Source organism: Petromyzon marinus, chromosome 54, assembly GCF_048934315.1.
Source record: "Petromyzon marinus isolate PM22_M1 ecotype Great Lakes invasive population chromosome 54, UKy_Petmar_22M1.pri1.0, whole genome shotgun sequence".
NCBI classification, from domain to species: domain Eukaryota; kingdom Metazoa; phylum Chordata; class Hyperoartia; order Petromyzontiformes; family Petromyzontidae; genus Petromyzon; species Petromyzon marinus.
Window position 1 is genome coordinate 10,207,680 of NC_133720.1, and position 21,523 is coordinate 10,229,202.

Sequence of the window (21,523 nt, forward strand, 5' to 3'; positions counted from 1 at the left end):
TCAGAACTCATCCTTGCCCAAAAACACAACATTGGACGTCGTCAGTCCTCACAGCAGAAATCCTGACCCTCACACTCAAACGCTCTCTTGCTGCATTACCCTAACCCCAGCCCTCATTATTATGAACCCAAACACCAACTCCAGCCCTGACATCAGTCCTGTGACATTGTCCCTATCACGCGAACGCTATCGCATTAGCTCTATCACGTTAACCCTAACACGATAACACTATCACGTTAGCACTATCACGTTAACCCTATCACGTTAACGCTATCACCTTAACCTTACCACATTAGGACTAACACATTAGCACTATCACGTTAATCTAATCACGTTAGACATATCACGCTAGCCCTAACACGTCAACCCTATCACCTTAACACAACCACATTAGCACTATCACGATAATCCTGTCACGTTAACACTATGACGCTAACCCTATCACGTTCACCCAATCACGTTAACCCTAACACGGTAACCTTATCATGTTCACCCAATCACATTAACCCTATCACGTTAACCCTATCATGTTAGCACTTTCACGTTAATCCTGTCACATTAGCCCTATCACGCAAACCCTATCAGGTTAACCCTATCACGTTAACCCTATCACCTTAACCCTATCACGGTAACCCTATCACTTTAACGCTACCATGTTAGCCCTATCACATTAGCCCTATCACGTTAACCCTATCACGTTAGCACTATCACGTTAACCCTATTTACCTTAACCCTATCACGGTAACCCTATCACGTTAATCCTATTACGTTCGCACTATCACGTTAACCCTATCACATTAGCACTGACAAATTAACCATATCACGTTAGCACTATCGCGTTAATCCTATTATCTTAATTCTATCACATTTGCACTATCACGTTAACACTATCACGTTAATCGTATTACGTTAGCACTATCACGTTAACCCTATCACCTTAACCCTATTATGTTAGCACTATCACGTTAACCCTATCACGTTAGCACTATCACGCGAACCCTATCACCTTAACCCTATTACATTAGCTTCAGTTTAATTTATTTAGTATAGCCCTGTGAGCCATTCGGCTTTTGAATCGGGTGCAACCGCAACAAACAAAAAACATGAACAAGAAAACATCTTAAAGTGACTATGTGACTGTGCAAACAGAAAATCCAGGAAAAAACAGCAAAATATTCCTGAAAAAGCACCATACATCAACGATGTGTGCAAAAATCCCAGTGGGATGCAAGTCAAACAACAACAACCACAAGACAACTTAGATTAAGGCCATCAGTCTAACTCCGTACTACAACAAACAAACATGGCCAAACCAAAAAACGTTTTCGACATCACCAAAATAAAGCCATAAAAGCAATGTAACAGTGATCATAGGCACTGTGACCGAATTTTCACAATAAACGACATAAACAACATGTAACACCAAACCCTAGAGCCATAGCTGGCTGCATGAGTTACTCCACAAACAACAGGAGCATCAGTCGGAGTATCAAATTTTTCAATGCACCTTTAAGATCAGCACACTAAATCAAAATACAGATAATGCTTTGCAGCGGTCATCCGGAGCGAAACATTTTATTTTATTTTAGGACACTGAATAGCAGTGGCAGCTGGGGGTGTACAACTCCTCTAGAGCAGTTGAGTGAAGATCTCATAGGTAGTGATTCAAGTTGCAGTTTATTGGCAATAGCATTCCAGACCCTGGGGGCATCAATAGCAAAGGCCCTTCATCCAGTTTTTGTACGGCAATAGGGAATGTGAAGCTGGTAAATGAGCGAAGACCTGAGGTCAAATTTGTTCTTTGAAACAGAGAGGAGATCCAGCAGGTAGTCTGCGGATTTTTTTGTAAGTACATCGTGAATAAATAAGATCTGGTGCACAAGCCGTCGAACATTAAGAGATGTTAAGTTTGACCCAATGTAGAGATCACAGTGGTGAGTCCTACAGTGAGGGAAAAAGTATTTGATCCCCTGCCGATTTTGTACGTTTGCCCACTGACAAATAAATGATCAGTCTATAATTTTAATGGTAGGTTTATTTGAACAGTGAGAGACAGAATAACAACAAAAAATCCAGTAAAACGCATGTCAAAAATGTTATAAATTGATTTGTATTTTAATGAGGGAAATACATATTTGACTCCTCTGCAAAACATGACTTAGTACTTGGTGGCAAAATCCTTGTTGGCAATCACAGAGGTCAGACGTTTCTTGTAGTTGGCCACCAGGTTTGCACACATCTCAGGAGAGATTTTGTCCCACTCCTCTTTGCAGATCTTCTCCAAGTCATTAAGGTTTCGAGGCTGACGTTTGGCAACTCGAACCTTCAGCTCCCTCCAGAGATTTTCTATGGGATTAAGGTCTGGAGACTGGCTAGGTCACTCCAGGACCTTAATGTGCTTCTTCTTGAGCCACTCCTTTGTTGCCTTGGCCGTGTGTTTTGGGTCATTGTCATGCTGGAATACCCATCCACGACCCATTCTCAATGCCCTGGCTGAGGGAAGGAGGTTCTCACCCAAGATTTTACGGTACGTGGCCCCATCCATCGTCCTTTTGATGCGGTGAAGTTGTCCTGTTCCCTAAGCAGAAAAACACCCCCAAAGCATAATGTTTCCACCTCCATGTTTGACGTTGGGGATGGTGTTCTTGGGGTCATAGGCAGCATTCCTCCTCCTCCAAACACGGCGAGTTGAGTTGATGCCAAAGAGCTCCATTTTGGTCTCATCTGACCACAACCTTGCGGGCGCTGCAGGATTTCAGTCCTTCACGGCGTAGTGTGTTACCAATTGTTTTCTTGGTGACTATGGTCCCAGCTGCCTTGAGATCATTGACAAGATTCTCCCGTGTAGTTCTAGGCTGATTCCTCACCGTTCTCATGATCATTGCAACTCCACGAGGTGAGATCTTGCATGGAGCCCCAGGCCGAGGTAGCTGAGATTAGGAGCACTCCCTTTAAGAGTGTGCTCCTAATCTCAGCTCGTTACCTGTATAAACGACACCTAGGAGCCAGAAATATTTCTGATTGAAAAGGGGTCAAATGCTTATTTCCCTCATTAAAATGCAAATAAATTTATAACATTTTTGACATGCGTTTTACTGGATATTTTGTTGTTATTCTGTCTCTCACTGTTCAAATAAACCTACCATTCAAATTATAGACTGATCATTTCTTTGTCAGTGGGCAAACGTACAAAATCAGCAGGGGATCAAATACTTTTTCCCTCACTGTGCAAATCTTTCCCTCACTGTGCAAATCCCTCACTGTGCAAATCTTAAGGCCGAGTGATAGATGGAATCAAGCTTCTTCAGTACAGTACTTGGGGCTGATTTATACACGATGTCACAGTAATCAAGTAGAGGCAGTATGGTAGCTTTTATCAATTCCAAACGGAACATAGGGGGGAAGCAGTGATTGTGTCGATACAGAAAATCAATTTGTATTTTTGTCTTTTTACCAATATAATCAATGTGATCTTCAAAATTCAGTTTTGAATCCAGGATGACCCCAAGATACTTATAGATCTTGACTTGCTCTATTTGATCATTATTTAAGGAATGTAATTGGGGAAAAAATAACTTCCTGCTTTAGTCCTGGTGAGAAGCATAGCACCTTGGTTTTGGAGGTATTCAGGACTAGTTTAAGAGCAACTAGCTGATGTTGTAGTTTGATGAAATCACCCTGGAGCTTAGCAATCACGTCATCCGTAGAGCGGCTAGCAGTAATCAGTATCGTGTCATCTGCAAAAAGATTTACCCTGGAATGATCCAGGTCAGTGCCCAAGTCATTGACATATAGAGAGAACAAGAGGGGGCCGAGGATGGAACCCTGTGGAACCCCTTTTGTTATCTTAACACTGTTTGACCTCCAACCATCTGTGAATACAGTTGGGTGCGAGAAAAGAGGTCATTTTTTTACCATTTCACTGCGTTTTCGGAAAAACCGAGGCAACTTAGTTTACTAAGCAGGGTGTTGTGGTCTACTGTATCAAAAGCTTTGGACAGGTCAAGAAAAAGACAGGCACAGTACTGCTTATTATCAAGGCTACTGTAAATGTGATTCAGAGAGTCTAATGCAGCAGATGTGGTGCTGTATTTTTTTCCGGAACCCAGATTGTTTTAAATGTAGTCGATTGTTGGTGGACAGGAAACTGTTAATTTGGTAGCTCAATAATTTTTCAAACATTTTCATCAACGGGGACAAAATTGAGATAGGTCGGTAGTTATCTGGATCATCTTTAGGGCCCCCAATTTTTCAAACATTTTCATCAACGGGGACAAAATTGAGATAGGTCGGTAGTTATCTGGATCATCTTTAGGGCCCCCTTTGTGAAGTGGACGGACAAAGGAATTTTTCCATTCTAGAGGAACTGATGCTTCTTTGATGGACTGGTTGAAAATATGGGCTATAGGTTTGTATATTAGGTGACCAACAGTTAGTAGAGCCAAGACATCAGCACAATCACGTTAACCCTATCACGTTAACCCCATCACGTTAGCACTATCACGTTAACCCTATCACGGTAACCCTGACACATTAACACTATCACGTGAGCCACCTCCGCCTCCCTTACACCACCCCAGCCTACGCCCCTGCCCTGCTGTGTCTCTGCTGGGGCATTCTGGTAGAGCCCTCTGGTGGAGCTCTCTGGTGGAGCCCTCTGGTGGAGCCCTCTGGTGGGACTCTCTGGTGGAGCCCTCAGGTGGAGCTCTCTGGTGGAACTCTCTGGTGGAGCCCTCTGGTGGTGCTCTCTGGTCGAGCTCTCTGGTGGAGCCCTCAGGTGGAGCTCTCTGGTGGAGCTCTCTGGTGGGGCTCTCTGGTGGAGCCCTCTGGTGGAGCTCTCTGGTGGAGCCCTCTGGTGGGGCTCTCTGGTGGAGCTCTCTGGTGGAGCTCTCTGGTGGAGCTCTCTGGTGGGGCTCTCTGGTGGAGCCCTCAGGTGGAGCTCTCTGGTGGAACTCTCTGGTGGAGCTCTCTGGTGGAACTCTCTGGGGGAGCTCTCTGGTGGGGCTCTCTGGTGGAGCCCTCTGGTGGGGCTCTCTGGTGGAACCCTCAGGTGGAGCTCTCTGGTGGAGCTCTCTGGTGGAGCTCTCTGGTGGAGCCCTCAGGTGGAACTCTCTGGTGGAACTCTCTGGTGGAGCTCTCTGGTGGGGCTCTCTGGTGGAGCCCTCAGGTGGAGCACTCTGGTGGAACTCTCTGGTGGAGCTCTGCTTGACCCAGCCCTGGAATCCATCCCAATTGTGGTGGCCACAACAAAACCCACTCGCGATCGATGTCCATCCACTCTCTGCCCAGGTGGTTGTTGGTCTTATTATTATTACAGTATTAGTGGTGGGTCCTGTGTGTGTGTCCACTACGAACCTGGCGACCCCAGTTAGATTCAGGCTCATGGCCGACATCAGTGACGATTATCTGAACCGGTCCCGGGCCTCCCCTAGGCAGACTCAGTCTTAAATGAGTGCCTAGCGCGATGTGTAAACATCACCGCTAGGGAGACAAAGGCGGCCGGGCGTGGTGCTGGCCACCCACCCCCTCGTGTGCCGTGCCGGCCTTCATAGGCGCCACTCTCCAACAGCACTTGCCCCAACAGTCTGTTACAGGCCACACGGGGGGGGGGGGGGGCGGTGGGGGTCTTTGTTGTGCATCTGGATGTGAACAATAAACACTCCGAATGGAGAAGCGAACCACCCATTAAGACCGGTGACGGTATGCGTCAGTGATTACGTCAGTGATTACGTCACCACCACCGCGCCCGACCGCCTTTGTCTCCGGCCAGTGCTGATGTTGATGCAGCGCACCAATCGGTGACCTATAACAGGGATGGCCAACCAGCGATTTCAGATTTCACAGCTCGCCACTGATGTTAGCCGTGGTCGGGACTCGAACTCCTTTTGACTGCTAGGGGTTCATAGCGCGGTGCGTTTTAGCCACCTCGTCACATATTTGGCAAAGACAAAGATCCCCCATATAGCCTTGTAGAATGTTTGATCAGTGGCGCAGTAACGACATTTTCAGCACCTCGGCAATTCCATATCGCAGCTGCCCTAATCAGTGATCTTTCACCTGGGGGTGCACGCTGCGATATGCCCTTTCTGGAGGTGCAAGACACGGCCAGATTTGTTTTAGACGGTAAATCATCGAAGACAAATTAAGCACGGACACGTAAGTACAACTACTTCGTTTCACCAAACCCTGCGTATTTAGCAACATTCCACTGTTACGTAACGACCGAGAATCGAAGGGGGTGCAAAGCTGTAGTAAAGGTTCACAAGAAGCACTGCCCCAATCACATCACGGTGGTTCTCAAGGTGGCACTCAATTCGTAGCTTTGGCCACGAGGTGGGGGTGGGGGCAAGGCCCCCCCCCCCCCAATGCCCCCATCTCGTCTCGCTGCTGGGTTCGATGTTTGCGCCACCGGCCAAGCCACCGCGTGCCGCGCCGCGCGGCGATGCGATGGCGAATCCCGGCAGCGCGCTCCCTCGGCGGTCGAGCGAGCGTGCTCGCAATCGACGACACCTTTGCGAGTTCGACTCCTGGTGCAGGGATGGACGATATATATGGCTCAACAGCAGTTGTCCTATAGCGGGGGGGGGTGGGGGACTCGCCCCCCCCCCCACCCTCCCCCCGCTATAGGAGTGTGGAGTTATCCGCCACTGGCTTCATGGCTGTGAACGGGAGATCACTTTGGCTTTCGTCGAGTAATGTAGCGGGAATGGAAGCGTCGAGATCCTGGCTGAGTGGCTTCGGTGTCGGGAGCGCCAACCTGTTCTGTGCCCGCGTGCATATGTACTTCGCCAGCAGCACTTTCCCCAACATTCTACAAGGCTCTATGGGGGATCTTTGTCTTTGCCAAATCTGTGATTAGCGCGCACCGCGTTATGAACCTGCGACCGTCTGAGCTCGAGTCCCGGCGACGGCTAACATCAGTGGCTAGCAGTGACATCTGAAACCGCCGGTTGACCATCCCTGTTATCGGTCGTCGATTGGTGCGGTCAGCACTGGGGGAAGACAAAGGCGGCCGGGTGTGGTGGTGGTGGTGACCGGATAAAACCACTGACGCATGCCGTCACCGGTCTTAATCGGCGCTCGCTTCTCCACTGGGAGTGTTTATCGTTCACATCCGGATAAACAAAAGACAAATATCCCCCCGTATAGCCTTAAGAGACTGTTGGGGCAAGTGCTGTTAGCGAGTAGCACCTATGAATGCCAGCACGATGCACGAGGGGGTGTGTGGCGATGTTTACGCATGGCACTGGGTATTCATTTGAGGCCGAGTCGATCTAGGGGAGGCCCAGGACCGGTTCAGATAATCGTCACTGATGTCGGCCTTGAGCGGGAATCGAACTCGGGTTGGCCGTTGTCTGTAGCGCAGCGCGCTAACCGCTACACCACCGCTACCCGCATCCAGATGCGTACGCGCAGTGGTGCACAAGCGCAATGAACAACAAACTCAACACATTCGTCAATAACAGCACCGTTGTGACCGAAATCGACGGCGTTTATCAGGCAATGACCCTTTCTCCACAGCAACAAGGCCTCGTGATGTACTACGTGCCGTGAAGAAAATGATGCTGCGCGAAACGTCGCCTATTGTATACGCGTTATATTTGAGGCCAAATATAAAGATTCCCCGTATAGCCTGAAAAAGACTGCTGGGGCAAGTGCTGTTGGCGAGCACCTATGAAAGCCGGCAGGGCACACGAGGGGGTGGGTGGCCAACACCACGCCCGGCCGCCTTTGTTTCCCCAGTGGCGATGTTTACACATCGCACCAGGTACTCATTTGAGGCTGAGTCTACCTAGGGGAGGCCCAGGACCGGTTCAAATAATCGCCAGGTTCGTAGCGCAAAGCGCTAACCGCCACACTAACCGCTCCCCATATTTGAGGCTGCACACACGCACGCACACACACACACAAAGATCCCCCGTATAGCCTTAACAGACTGTAGGGGCAAGTGCTGTTAGCGAGCACCTATTAAGGCCGAAACGGTACACGAGGGGGTGGGTGGCCAGCACCACGCCCGACCGCCTTTGTCTCCCGAGTGGCGATGTTTACACACCGCACCAGGTACTCATTTGAGGCTGAGTCGACCTAGGGGAGGCCCGGGACCAGTTCAGGTAATCGTCACTGGTGTTGGCCGTGAGCGGGAACGCACGCACACACGCACACACACAGACGCACGCACACACACGCACGCACACACACAGACGCACACACGCACGCACACACGCACGCATACACACGGTGTTCTTGACGAGTGTGTTGAGTTTAAATGTGTTTTTTTTCACGTCGTGTACAAGGCACTTGCGCGTAATAGCATCTCACAACCAGCTCACAGTCAGCACGTGGACAGCGGGCAGGATCCATTCCGCGAGTCGCATCGCGTTCGAGACCACGACATCAATATTAAAAACCAGCATGCTGCTTTTCACCGTGAAGATAGGCGATGATGATTCCACTTACTACAGACATTATACATAACTGGATACGTCCCTTTCGTTTGCTGCGTCGTAAAAGTCACCGTCGTCATGATCGTCAACAGCAGCAGCAGCCATGGTCAGTCTACTGCTGGATGCATGCATTCATTCCTGCGTCAATCGCCTCCTCTTATTGTGCGCACCCAGAAAGCAACGCACGAACGCGACACGTGGTGCACGCGTGCACATGCACAGCACATGCGAATATTCACCTGCGGGTCCGTGCACATGCGTGCGTGCGCGTGCACGTGTGAGCGCGCGCACGTGTGTCTTGACGTGCGCGCAAAGATAGAAAGATCCCCCTCCCCGTACAGAGCCTCCAGCCGATTGTCGTGGCAAGGGCTGCGAGCGAGCAGCCCCTATGAAGGCCGGCACCGCGCACGACTGGTTGTGTCTGGGCAGCAACACCGCACGCCCGGGCCGCCTTTGTCTCCCTTGCGCTGATGGGGTTTTTTTTTGTTGTTTTTACACCGCACCAGGTACTCGTTTATGGTCGAGTCGACCTAGGGGAGGAGGCCCAGGGCCGGTTCTGATATTCGCCAATTGGTATTGGTCGTTGCCAGGAGACGAATTCTCATCGCCGGATAGCGGATGTGTCTGTGTGCGTGGGTGTGCCGAAGCGCCTGTGCATGCATTGTTGAACATAAACGCGCGCGTGCGTGCGTGCGTGCGCCTATTCGTATAGCGCGGGAGCGGTGGCGCAGTGATGAGGATGCTGATCACGCTCCGAATCCGGCCGCCTGCCTGAGTTTGATTCCTGGCCACGGATCAACGTCAGCGGCGAATTATATCTGAACCTATCCCGGGCATTACCACCGGGGCCGACTCTGCCTCAATTAAGTACGCGGCGTGGGGTGTAAACGTAACAAAGCTGAGGTCACAGGATTTATAGCGTAGAGCTGAACCCTCCACTACGCCACTGCTTCAGCCTGCTATGTGCGTGTAACGATGCACGTGTTGAGTGTTACAGGTGCGCATCTGAATGTAGGTACATGTACACGTGTAGGTGTGTGTGTGTGTGACAGTAGATTTGCGTGTGTGTATAAGTCAATAGTGGATGTCCCATGGATTAACTCGCCCCGCCATGTGAATGTGGAATTTCCACCACTGGCTCAGCCGCTGGACGCGAGAGATGAGCATGCTTGATTGTTCATTTGAGCAGGAAACCACACTATGTGTGTGTACGTGTGTGTGTACGTGTGTGTGTACGTGTGTGTACGTGTGTGTGTACGTGTGTGTGTACGAGAGCGGTGGTGTAGCGGTTAGCACGCTACGAACCCAGCGAATCGAGTTCGATTCCCGCTCACGACCAATAACAGTGGCGAACACCTGAACTGGTCCTTCTCTCGGGCCACTCAGCCACAAATGAGCACCTGGTGCGATGTGTAGTTAACAGCGCCACTGGGGAGACAAAGGCGGCCGGGCGTGGTGCTGGCCACCCACCCCCTCGTGTACCGTTCCGGCCTTCATAGGTGCTCGCTAACATAACTTGCCCCGACAGTCTGTTAAGGCTATATGGGGGATCTTTGTCTTTGTGTAGGTATGTGTGTAGGTGTGTGTGTGTATGAAAATCTCACCATCCGCATCGTAGCGGCTCCACGCATCCAGAAACTGCGAGGCAGAGATCTCCGCCTGTTGCAGGAACGAGGTCTGCTTGTCTGACATCTTCTTCAGCGGTCCCCGTTTACGCAGCCTATCTCTCTCTATATATCTCTCTATATATCTCTCTCTCCCCGGTGTGTCTCGGGCTCTCCAATGGAGCTAACAGCCTTGGCCGCTGCACGCTGCGAGTATGATGAGTCTTGAGTGTGAGCGAGCGAGCGTGAGTGAGTGAGTGAGCCTCTCTCTCTCTCTCCCTCTGTCCGCGAGTCGTCCACTCTGTGGCGAGCGCCTCACTTTCGCGTCCACAGCACGAAGGGCTCGGAGCGAGGGCGCGCTCGTCCTTAAACGCCGCCTCGCACCTGCCGCCCACCGCACCCCTCCATCCCTCCCCTCCCTCCCAACTCCATCTCCAATCACGATGGCCTCCCACACCCCCATCACAACACCTCCTTCTTCAGCGCGTGCTGCACGCTCGGTGCGTAATTTCGTATCGTGCGGGAGCGGGTAGTGCAGCGGTTGAAGGGTGCCGCTGACCGCGACGAATCCGTCCGCAGCCCAAGTTGGATTCCTGGCCGCGGCTAACATCAGCGGTGAATTGTATCCGGACCGATCCTGGGGGCTTTGCCCCTGGGGTCGACTCAGCCTCAACTCAAAGACTCGGCTCCACCGTCCGGCGCCCTATTCACGCTGCCGGGGCTGTTAGCGAGCACCTATTAAGGTGTCGGCAAGGGGGTTGATGGTAATGCTGGCGATAACACCACGCCCGGCCGCCTTTGTCTCCCCCAACTCTCCTCCGAACGCCCACGCACACACAAATACCCCCACTCCAAATATAAGCAATGCACGAACGTGACACGTGTTGTACGCATTCGCAATTAAATAACTCTTTCGGCAACGCGTGCACGTGCACATGTGCTGCACATGCGTGCACGTGCACATGCATGTATGCGCACGCGCATGTGTGTCTTGACGTGCGTGCAAAGATTTAAAAAAAATCCCTCCCCGTATAGCCTGCAGCTGAATGTTGGGTGTAGGGCTGAACGATTAATCGATTTCAAATCGAAATTTGAAAAATGCGATTTTTGCGATTTGAAAAGTCCTGTGTCTTTCTTTTTGGAATTGTTTTATTTTTTTTATTATTATAACTTTATTTATTTAACTTAACAATTGTTCTATGATTGATTGTTCTATTTCAATTAAAATATTTTAATAAATGCATGTTGGAAGTAATTAATACCTTTTGATGGTATCACGTGGTAATGCTCCATCACGTGTTTTAAATCGATTACACAGTGAATATTGAACTGAAGCTTGACTTTAAGAAATGTAACCGCAAATCAAATCGCAATGTCAGAAAAATCGCAATTAGATATTTTCATCAAAAATCGTTCAGCCCTCCTGTTGGGGCAAGTGCTGTTAGCGAGTAGCCACCTACGAAGGCCGAAACGGCGCCCGAGAGGGTGCCTGGCCAGCAACCACGCCCGGCCGCCTTTGTCTCCCCCGTGCTGATGTTTTACACACCGCACCAGGTACTCATTTGAGGCCGAGTCGACCTAAGGGGATGCCCAGGACCGATTCATAGCACTTGCCCCGACAGTCTGTTACAGGCGATACGGGGGATATTTGTCTTTGTGTATATAGGTGTGTGTATATGTATATTTGTGTGTATGTGTATATATGTGTGTGTATGTGTATAGGTCCACTCAGCCTCAAATAAGTACCTGGTGCGGTTTGTAAGAATCGCTACTGGAGAGACAAAGGCGGTCGGGGGTGGTGCTGGCCACCCATCCCATCGTGTGCCGTGCCGGCTTCATAGGTGGCTACTCGCTAACAACACTTGCCCCTACAGTCTGTTCAAGCTACACGGGGGGCCTTTGTATGTGTGCTTGTCTCGTGCTGGCCGTGAGCGGGAGTCGAACTCGGGTGGCCGGGTTCGTAGCGCAACCCCGCTAACCGCTCCAGCACCGCTACTCCACACACACCCCCACACACACACACACCCCACACACACACCCACACACACACACACCCCACACACACACCTCCACACACACCCACACACCCACACACCCACACACCCATACACCCACACACACCCCCACACACACCCACCCCACACACACACCCCCCACACACACCCCCCACACACACACCCCACACACACACCCCCACACACACACACCCCACACACACACCCACACACACCCCCACACACACACCCCCCACACACACCCCCCACACATACACCCCCACACACACACCCCCACACACACACACCCCCACACACACATACCCCACACAAACACCCACACACACCCACACACCCACACAACAACAACAACAACAACCGCCATTCGCCACTAAGTGGCGGTGACGTCACCACGACGCTTGTGCCAGGCTATGTGCACCCTGAGGCCACGTGAAGTGTCGAACGCCCGCTGGCAGGAGGTCACGGGGCAGACCCAGGTGCCACGGGTCGACTGACTGAGATGACTGGCTGATGCACCACCTGTGCCCCCTACTGTGCCAACCTGCTGTGCTTTAGCCACCCGGCGCTCCGCTCGCTGTTGTGAGCGTCGCTCCTCCGCCCTCCGTTGTTGTTGGAGGGCGACTGCCTCCAACTGCCCAGTAGCATCCTTCACGAGCCTCCTCCACAGAGGCCGATCTTGACACCGCTGGTACCAGTCATCGGCAAGTCCACTCAGCTCCACGTCCTCCTGTACCACATCACTCCATCTCTTCTCTAGCCCGTGCCGCGCCCGCTTAGCCCCCTCAATCCGGCCAAACAAAAGCTGTTTCGGCATGCGGTGGCTGGGCATGCGGGCTACATGACCCAGCCATCGCAGCCTTGCCTGCCGGAGGAGCTCACCGATGGGACCCTGCCCAGATCTTTCAAGGATTTGTGAGCTCCTCACACAATCCAGTCTGGTTAAACCCAGGATGGATCGTAGGCAGGCCAGCCTAAATGTTTCTAACCGGCGAAGATGTTCCATTAGGGGGGTCCACGTTTCGCAAGCGTAGAGAAGGGAGGGAATGACCGTGGCCGAGAAGACCTGAAGCTTAGTGCGGAGCGACAGACCAGGTAGCTTCCACACAGCGTTACGCAACCGATGAAAAGATATTGCCGCTCGACTGATTCGGAGTGAGACCTCTGCTGTTAAACTGGAGCCAGTCATAAGCACACTGCCCAGGTATGGGAAACTCTCCACTCTCTCCACAACTGCCCCATCACCGATTGGGAGTTGTGGAGGTGGAGTGTCCGATGGTACAAAATACCCAGGCAGGTGCTTAGTTTTGGTGGGGCTGATGGTAAGGCCCCACCTCTTAGTGGCACGCTCCAGTCTCAGCAGCAGCGTCTCCAACTCCTCCTCTGACTGAGCAGCTATTACCAAGTCATCAGCATACATAACGTGGTTGAGCAATAGGGAGCCATCCCTTGACCGCACCCGGGCATCGATTAGCCTCCCATTATATCTGTACCATATGGAGATTCCCCCGGTACAGCTATTGAAGGCTTCACGAACTACGTGGTCAAAATAGATGTTAAATAATGTGGGAGCCAGAGGACATCCCTGTCGCACCCCAAGGTGTACAGGGAATGGCTCTGACTCCCGGCCACGTAGTTTTACCCGGGCCCGCTCACCATCATGAAGGTCCTTAATGAGCGTGAGCAGAGGGTCAGGTACTCCAAAAGCACGAAGAACGACCCAGAGCCCAGGCCTACTGATGGTATCATAGGCCTTGACCAGGTCAATAAAGCAGAGATGTAGGTCTTGTTGGAATTCCCTACACCTCTGCTGTAGCAGACGGACAGAAAATATGGCATCTGTGCAGGACCGCCCTTTCCTGAAACCGCATTGGGGCTCCGCAAGCCTCTCCTCAGCGTGCCTGGCAAGGCGATGCTGAATAATCCTTGCCAGGACCTTTCCCGGCACACTGAGGAGTGAGATGCCCCTGTAGTTGTTACAGTCTGTGCGGTCCCCCTTCTTAAAAAGGGGGACCACCAGGGCATCCTTCCAATCCTGCGGAACCCGTCCAGTGGTCCAGACTGTTGTTATGATGTCATATAGGGCAGTCTGTGCACAAACGCCACCCTCCCTCAGCATTTCGCTTGGGAGATCATCTCTGCCCGCTGCCTTTCCTGGTCTCAGACTCCGGATCGCCTTCAATACTTCATCAGCAGCTGGCACCTCAGCCAGCCACTCACAGGGGGTGACTTCATCCAATATTTGAGGCACCGCAGCCTCAGCAGGGTCATCCTCACTTTGTGCCACGATGTTTTCCTGGCTGAGGGATTTTCCCTCCCCCAGGACCTCACAGAAATGCTCAGCAAATCTGCGAACCTGTTCCTGGGGGTCGGAAATTGGATCACCGTTTTTTCCCCTAATGATGGTAATAGGTGTGGCGCTGCAGGTTACTTTTTTGATGGCGTTAAATAGAGATTTGTGATCACGGGCCACTGAGGCAGACTCGATCTCCTCAGCAACCCGCGACCACCACCCATCCTTGCAGCGCCTCACGGCTCTCCGAACCTCCGAGCGAAGGCTGCGGTAAGCCTCCTCATTCTCTGACGTGGGATTCTGTAGCCGATGACAGTGGGCCTGTCGCTTTTTCTCAACCATCGTGAACAACTCCTCTGTCATCCAGGGTGTCTGGGGAGGTCTGGACCGCGTACCCAAAGCAGCCATTGCAGCTGCATGAATCACAGTCCTAAACCTCGCCCATTTACCCTCGACATCAGGAGGAGTCGGGGACGATGCCAATCCCAGCCGCAAGCGATGATGAAATTCTCGCTTGCAACTTTCATCAGATAACTGAGACCAGGCCACTTTAGGTTGGAATGGGGTCCTGGGTGTACACCCACCACCGGAGTGGAAGAATGGCAGGCGCATCTTACAGATGACTAGTCGATGGTCAGAGGGCAGATCAGCTCCACGGTAGGTCCTGGTGTCAAGGACATGGGCTCGCATTCGCTGGTCCGTCACTATGTAGTCCAGCAGATGTTCTTGCTTGGACCCGGCATGCATCCATGATGTTGTGTGGATGCGCCGATGCCGGAACAGCGTGTTGGTAATTACAAGCCCATGGGCTGCACAAAAATCTAGCAGCCTCCTACCGTTGTTATTGAGCTGATCTGGCCCATGCCCTCCAATCACTCCAGACCAGGTGCCAGTATCATGACCAACTCGGGCATTGAAGTCACCCAACATGATGACTCTATCCCGAGGGGCCACTTTAGCCAGCACCTGTGACAGGAGGTCATAGAAGGCATCTGACTCATCGGCTTTGCCTGCATCCCTCCACGGATGTTCATCTTCGGTGGGGGCATAAGTAACCACGACCACCATTCCTCGCCTCCGGTTGATGGGAAGGCGAGCCCAAAGTAGCCTGGGGCTTACAGCTTCCCACACCTCACCGCCACGCTCCCACGCCCCCTTCATTCTTTTGTTCAAAAGAAGACCCACACCCTGTTGTTTGGCAGTCTGCTGCCCCGAGTAGAGGACTGTCCACCCCTCATGGTGGCAGGAGCCAGAGCCGGTCCACCGGACCTCCTGAATGCCGCATAGATCCAGGCGGTACCGGTCCAGCTCCCGACAGAGGAGTGGCAGCCTCTCCTCTGCAGTGAGCGTTCGAACATTCCACGTGGCCAACCGTAGTGGCTTTTCGTTGTTTCTGGAGTAGCCCCGAGGGTAGGTATTCAATCTCCTGGCTCCGCCAATTGGGGTTTGGCCAGGAGACGTCATAGACGCCTGGCCCCCCGGGGCCTCCGGCACAAGCTTAGTTGTTACATATTTCAGTTTAATTCGTAGTTTCGTGGTAATTAATTGAAGGTGGAGGGGTTACCAGCCCCTCGCACCCGTCCAGAGCCCCCGTTTAGCCCCTGTGGTGGACACATATGCCATGAGGGGAGGAGCCAATCAAAATTGGATCTCCCCCCACAGCGCTGTCCACGACAGAGTTGCCCGTCCGGCACCGCGAGGAGGTAGGGGGTTGTTTTGCCGGACCACCCACACACACACCCCCACACACACACACCCCACACACACACCCGCACACACACCCGCACACACACACACACACCCCCCACACACACACACCCCACACACACACCCCCCCCACACACACACACACCCACACACCCACACACACCCCCACACACACACCCCCCACACAACAACAACCGCCATTCGCTACTAAGTGGCGGTGACGTCACCACGACGCTTGTGCCAGGCTATGTGCACCCTGAGGCCACGTGAAGTGTCGAACGCCCGCTGGCAGGAGGTCACTGGGCAGACCCAGGTGCCACGGGTCGACTGACTGAGATGACTGGCTGATGCACCACCTGTGCCCCCTACTGTGCCAACCTGCTGTGCTTTAGCCACCCGGCGCTCCGTTCGTTGTTGTGAGCGTCGCTCCTCCGCCCTCCGTTGTTGTTGGAGGGCGACTACCTCCACACACACCCCCACACACACACACCCCCACACACCCACACACCCCCCACACCCCCCCACACACACCCCCCCCACACACACCCCCACACACACACATCCACACACACACACACCCCCCACACACACCCCACACACACCCCCCACACACCCCCACACACACCCCCACATACACCCCCACGACACCCCCACACACACCCCCCACGACACCCCCACGACACCCCCACACACACACACCCCCACACACCCCCACACACACACACACCCCCACACACACACACCCCCCACACACACCCCCACACCCACACACACACCCCTCACACACCCCCACACACACCCCCCCCCCCCACACACACACCCACACACACCCCCCACACACACCCACACACCCCCCCCCTCACACACCCCCACACACCCCCACACACACCCCCACACACACCCACACACACCCCCCACACACACCCCCACACCCCCCCCCCCACACACACCCCTCACACACACCCCCACAGACACCCCCACGACACCACCACCACCACCAACAACAGCCGTGCTGTGTGTAAAGTGTTCGCGGTTGTGCCGCGTGTAAGCCGTCCGATGCTTTTGTTTGTCTGCCCGGGTTGTAGAGGCGTGCTCTTGTTGTTGTTCCGGCGTGACGTCCGACGTTTCGCACCCGCGTGCTTCGGAGCTTCTGCAACCGAACAACAGCGGCAAAGGCGCGGTTTCACCCCCCCCCCCCGACTGCGAGGTCACCGGCTTCCTCTTCGTTAAGCGTGGCGAGAGTCGGGAGGGAAACGGCGGAACGGTACCCAAAGGAGTGGTTGGTGGGGTTGGCGGGGTAACGCGCCCGAGGTGAAGACCTCCCCAGGGGAGACGGAGCGATGAGGACATCCGACTACGCTGCACAAGGCGCAACACCGCGAGATTTAACGCCCCGGCTTGGAGAGAGGTCTTCATCCAGCAGTGAATAGATCAAGGCTGCTGATGATACGACACACTAGAGATAACGCCGGCTTAGAGAGAGGTCTTCATCCAGCAGTGAATAGATCAAGGCTGCTGATGATACGACACACTAGAGATAACGCCGGCTTAGAGAGAGGTCTTCATCCAGCAGTGAATAGATCAAGGCTGCTGATGATACGACACACTAGAGATAACGCCGGCTTGGAGAGAAGTCTTCATCCAGCAGTGAATAGATCAAGGCTGCTGCTGGTGATACTGCACGTGCCTGATGATTGGTAACCGCGTCCCGCGTGACGTGGAGAGCGCTGGTTTAAATTAACGTCAAATTAAGATCGCATATCGTGAGCACACAGGCGCGCGCGCGCGTACACAAGACAAAGATCCCCCGTGTAGCCATTAAGAGACTATTGGGCCAAGTGGTAGCGAGCATCAATGCAGGCCAGCACTGTACATGAGTGGATGGGTGGCCAGCACCACGGCTTTTTGTCTCCCCAGTGGCGATGTTTACACACCACGGCACCGGGTACTCATTTGAGGCCGAGTCGACCTCGGGGAGGCCCAGGACCGGTTCAAAAAATCGTCACTGGGTGTTCGCTACGGTTACATTTGTAGCGAGTCCAACTGAGAGACAACACATGTATTGTAACACAAAGGCGTAACTGCCCCTTTACCAGATACAGCTTAGGGTGGGGACCACCCAGCTATCTACCCTATACAGGGGAGTTACTGCTACTAGGGTCTCCGATCACGTGGTTGCCCCGTAGGACGAAGAGCTTCAGCTTGAGACGTAGAGCTTCGCGCTTCTAGATGTTAAGCTTCCAGCTTGTAGATGTTGAGCTTACAGCTTGTAGATGTTGAGCTTCCCGCTTGTAGATGTTGAGCTTACAGCTTGTAGATGTTGAGCTTACAGCTTGTAGATGTTGAGCTTCCTGCTTGTAAATGTTGAGCTTCCCGCTTGTAGATGTTGAGCTTCCAGTTTGTAGGTGTTGAGCTTACAGCTTGTAGATGTTGAGTTTCCAGCTTGTAGATGTTGAGCTTACAGCTTGTAGGTGTTGAGCTTCCAGTTTGTAGATGTTGAGCTTCCTGCTTGTAGATGTTGAGCTTCCTGCTTGTAGGTGTTGAGCTTCCTGCTTGTAGATGTTGAGCTTCCTGCTTGTAGATGTTGAGCTTCCAGCTTGTAGATGTTGAGCTTCCAGCTTGTAGATGTTGAGCTTCCAGCTTGTAGATGTTGAGCTTCCAGCTTGTAGATGTTGAGCTTCCTGCTTGTAGGTGTTGAGCTTCCAGCTTGTAGGTGTTGAGCTTCCAGCTTGTAGGTGTTAAGCTCCTGCTTGTAGATGTTGAGCTTCCAGCTTGTAGATGTTGAGCTTACTGCTTGTAGGTGTTGAGCTTCCAGCTTGTAGATGTTGAGCTTACTGCTTGTAGGTGTTGAGTTTCCTGCTTGTAGGTGTTGAGCTTCCAGCTTGAGACGTTGAGCTTCCAGCTTGTAGATGTTGAGCTCCTGCTTGTAGATGTTGAGCTTACAGCTTGTAGATGTTGAGCTTCATGCTTGTAGATGTTGAGCTTCCTGCTTGTAGATGTTGAGCTTCATGCTTGTAGATGTTGAGCTCCTGCTTGTAGGTGTTGAGCTTACAGCTTGTAGATGTTGAGCTTCCTGCTTGTAGATGTTGAGCTTACAGCTTGTAGATGTTGAGCTTACAGCTTGTAGGTGTTGAGTTTCCAGCTTGTAGATGTTGAGTTTCCAGCTTGTAGATGTTGAGTTTCCAGCTTGTAGATGTTGAGCTTACAGCTTGTAGGTGTTGAGCTTCCAGCTTGTAGATGTTGAGCTTCCAGCTTGTAGATGTTGAGCTTCCTGCTTGTAGATGTTCAGCTTCCAGCTTGTAGGTGTTGAGCTTCCAGCTTGTAGGTGTTGAGCTTCCTGCTTGTAGATGTTCAGCTTCCAGCTTGTAGGTGTTGAGCTTCCAGCTTGTAGATGTTGAGCTTCCTGCTTGTAGATGTTGAGCTTACAGCTTGTAGATGTTGAGCTTCCTGCTTGTAGATGTTCAGCTTCCAGCTTGTAGGTGTTGAGCTTCCAGCTTGTAGGTGTTGAGCTTCCTGCTTGTAGATGTTCAGCTTCCAGCTTGTAGGTGTTGAGCTTCCAGCTTGTAGATGTTGAGCTTCCTGATTGTAGAATGCAGCGACCCCGGTCCCTCTCAGGGACCCGCCTTATATCCCTCTCCGGTCGGGGCCGCTCCGCCCTCGGCCCCGCCCGCCTTCTCGAGCATTCTCGTTCCCTCTCGATCCTTCTCAAGAGCTCTCTCCGGACACGTGATCACCCACTAGCCCCCCCCCCACCTGGGGCCCCTTGTGTGGACACTCTGGATCACGTGTCTACGGGGTCAACCAGAGTGCCATGGCCCGGGGCAACCCTGCCCCTGGGCTGACGCTCACCCCCTCCCCCTCGTGGGAGCCCCCACCACACGCTGTGCGTAGTAACCGCACTATCCAAGTGCTCACCAAGCCCCGCTAGGGCTGGTGTCACACACAGCCACCCACACGGTGCTGTCCACGCTAGGGCTGGTGTCACACACAGCCACCCACACGGTGCTGTCCACGATAGGGCTGGTGTCACACACAGCCACCCACACGGTGTTGTCCACGATGTTGGAACATCGAACGGCACGGCCGTTCCGGGCCGACACCATACAGTGACATCCCCGATGTCACTACACATTTACACGAACTAAGAAAATAACAAAAGACCAACGCAGTACCGAGAAATGTAATCTCATTATCGTTGTCACCATTCTATCTTTTAGCGGCGAAAGACGTGTAAGTTAAACAAACGTAGGCTCCAGCGTGTGACCGGTTTTTTTCACAGTATCATTGTATGGAAAAATAAGAATAGGTGTTTCCCTTTCTGGTGAAGAAAAAGTACGCGTGGTTAATGCAGACTTTATTCCTTGCAAAAGGTTTATATTTGATTAAAAAAAACTATTATTTTTCATAAACGTAGGCTCATTCGGCAAAAATAAAGGGCTATAAATAGTTGAGATCTATTGGCCGCAGGAGATCAAAAACTATTTTTTATATTTCACCAGGCAATGCCCACTGGGCTACGTAGCTCTTGTTCAGAAGCGTCCTGGCCACAAATGACAGCCCCAACGAAATTGGCTTATCACGTGGACATTTACAGCAGCAGCCAAAGACTCTAAACGCGTGGCGATGTTGATTTCTAAATGTGGAGGGAAAACCGGAGAAAAATCCACGCGACCACGGCGAGAGAGACACGCAGACTCCAAATATACGGCAGGCATCGTCAGGGTCGGGATCGAACCCACGACCTCCTGTATACCAGGCGAGGTAGTTAACATCTCCTCGCCACCCGTGGCAACCTGCCAGAGTGGTTTCTCGCAGTGGCATTTAATTTCAACCTTGACATAGCGAGTCTCTCCACAGGGGGCAGTAGTAGCACGTCATCGATAGAGCCCCCTACTATTTTCGGACTCACCTGTAATCAACCGGGGGTATCCGGGTGGCCGAGGGTGGTGGGGTGATCCGAGCCATCGGGTTCATAGCGGAAGGAGATATTCAAATATTTGCTGCACGCGTTGAGTTGTCTCAGCCCCAAACATCGATCCAGGGTTGACAGCACGACTCCTTGTTTCGTGATGACCCGACCGAGGTGCTTTGCCTATTATTATTTTTTTTAAACCGCAGCACAGAGGGTAACATTGTTTCTCGTGTTACCTACCCACGATGCAACGGTTTGTTTTTCATTCAAATGAAAAAAAGAGTCACCAGCAGTCATCCTATGGAAATACTGGGCCCCTGACATATGAATGTGGAATTGCCACCATTTGTTCGAGGTCATCAAATAATCCCAGTTGTTGGGGGGGGGGGGTGGGGCAGAGGGGATCGACACAAGGCCCATCATCCATCCTCGGTCGATACAATGAATGAGCAGTACCGAACCACTTTGTGAGAAGTAAAAAAAATGTGTGTGCGTCCTCCGGACCGGGTTCCCGCCATAGCAATGTGGAATTTGCACCACCGATCTCGGGG

General features: G+C 52.3%; 1 protein-coding gene across 1 annotated transcript in view; it reads right to left on the reverse strand.

The window, feature by feature from the left end:
• LOC116954250 (calretinin-like) overlaps positions 1-10,410 on the reverse strand; it is a 64,824-nt gene extending 54,414 nt beyond the window's left edge. The window contains exon 1 of the mRNA XM_032974828.2: positions 10,049-10,410. Within this exon, the coding sequence (XP_032830719.1) occupies positions 10,049-10,136 (88 nt within the window). The 5' untranslated portion in view covers positions 10,137-10,410. The remainder of the gene's footprint in view (positions 1-10,048) is intronic.
• Between the last annotated feature and the right edge of the window lie 11,113 nt (positions 10,411-21,523).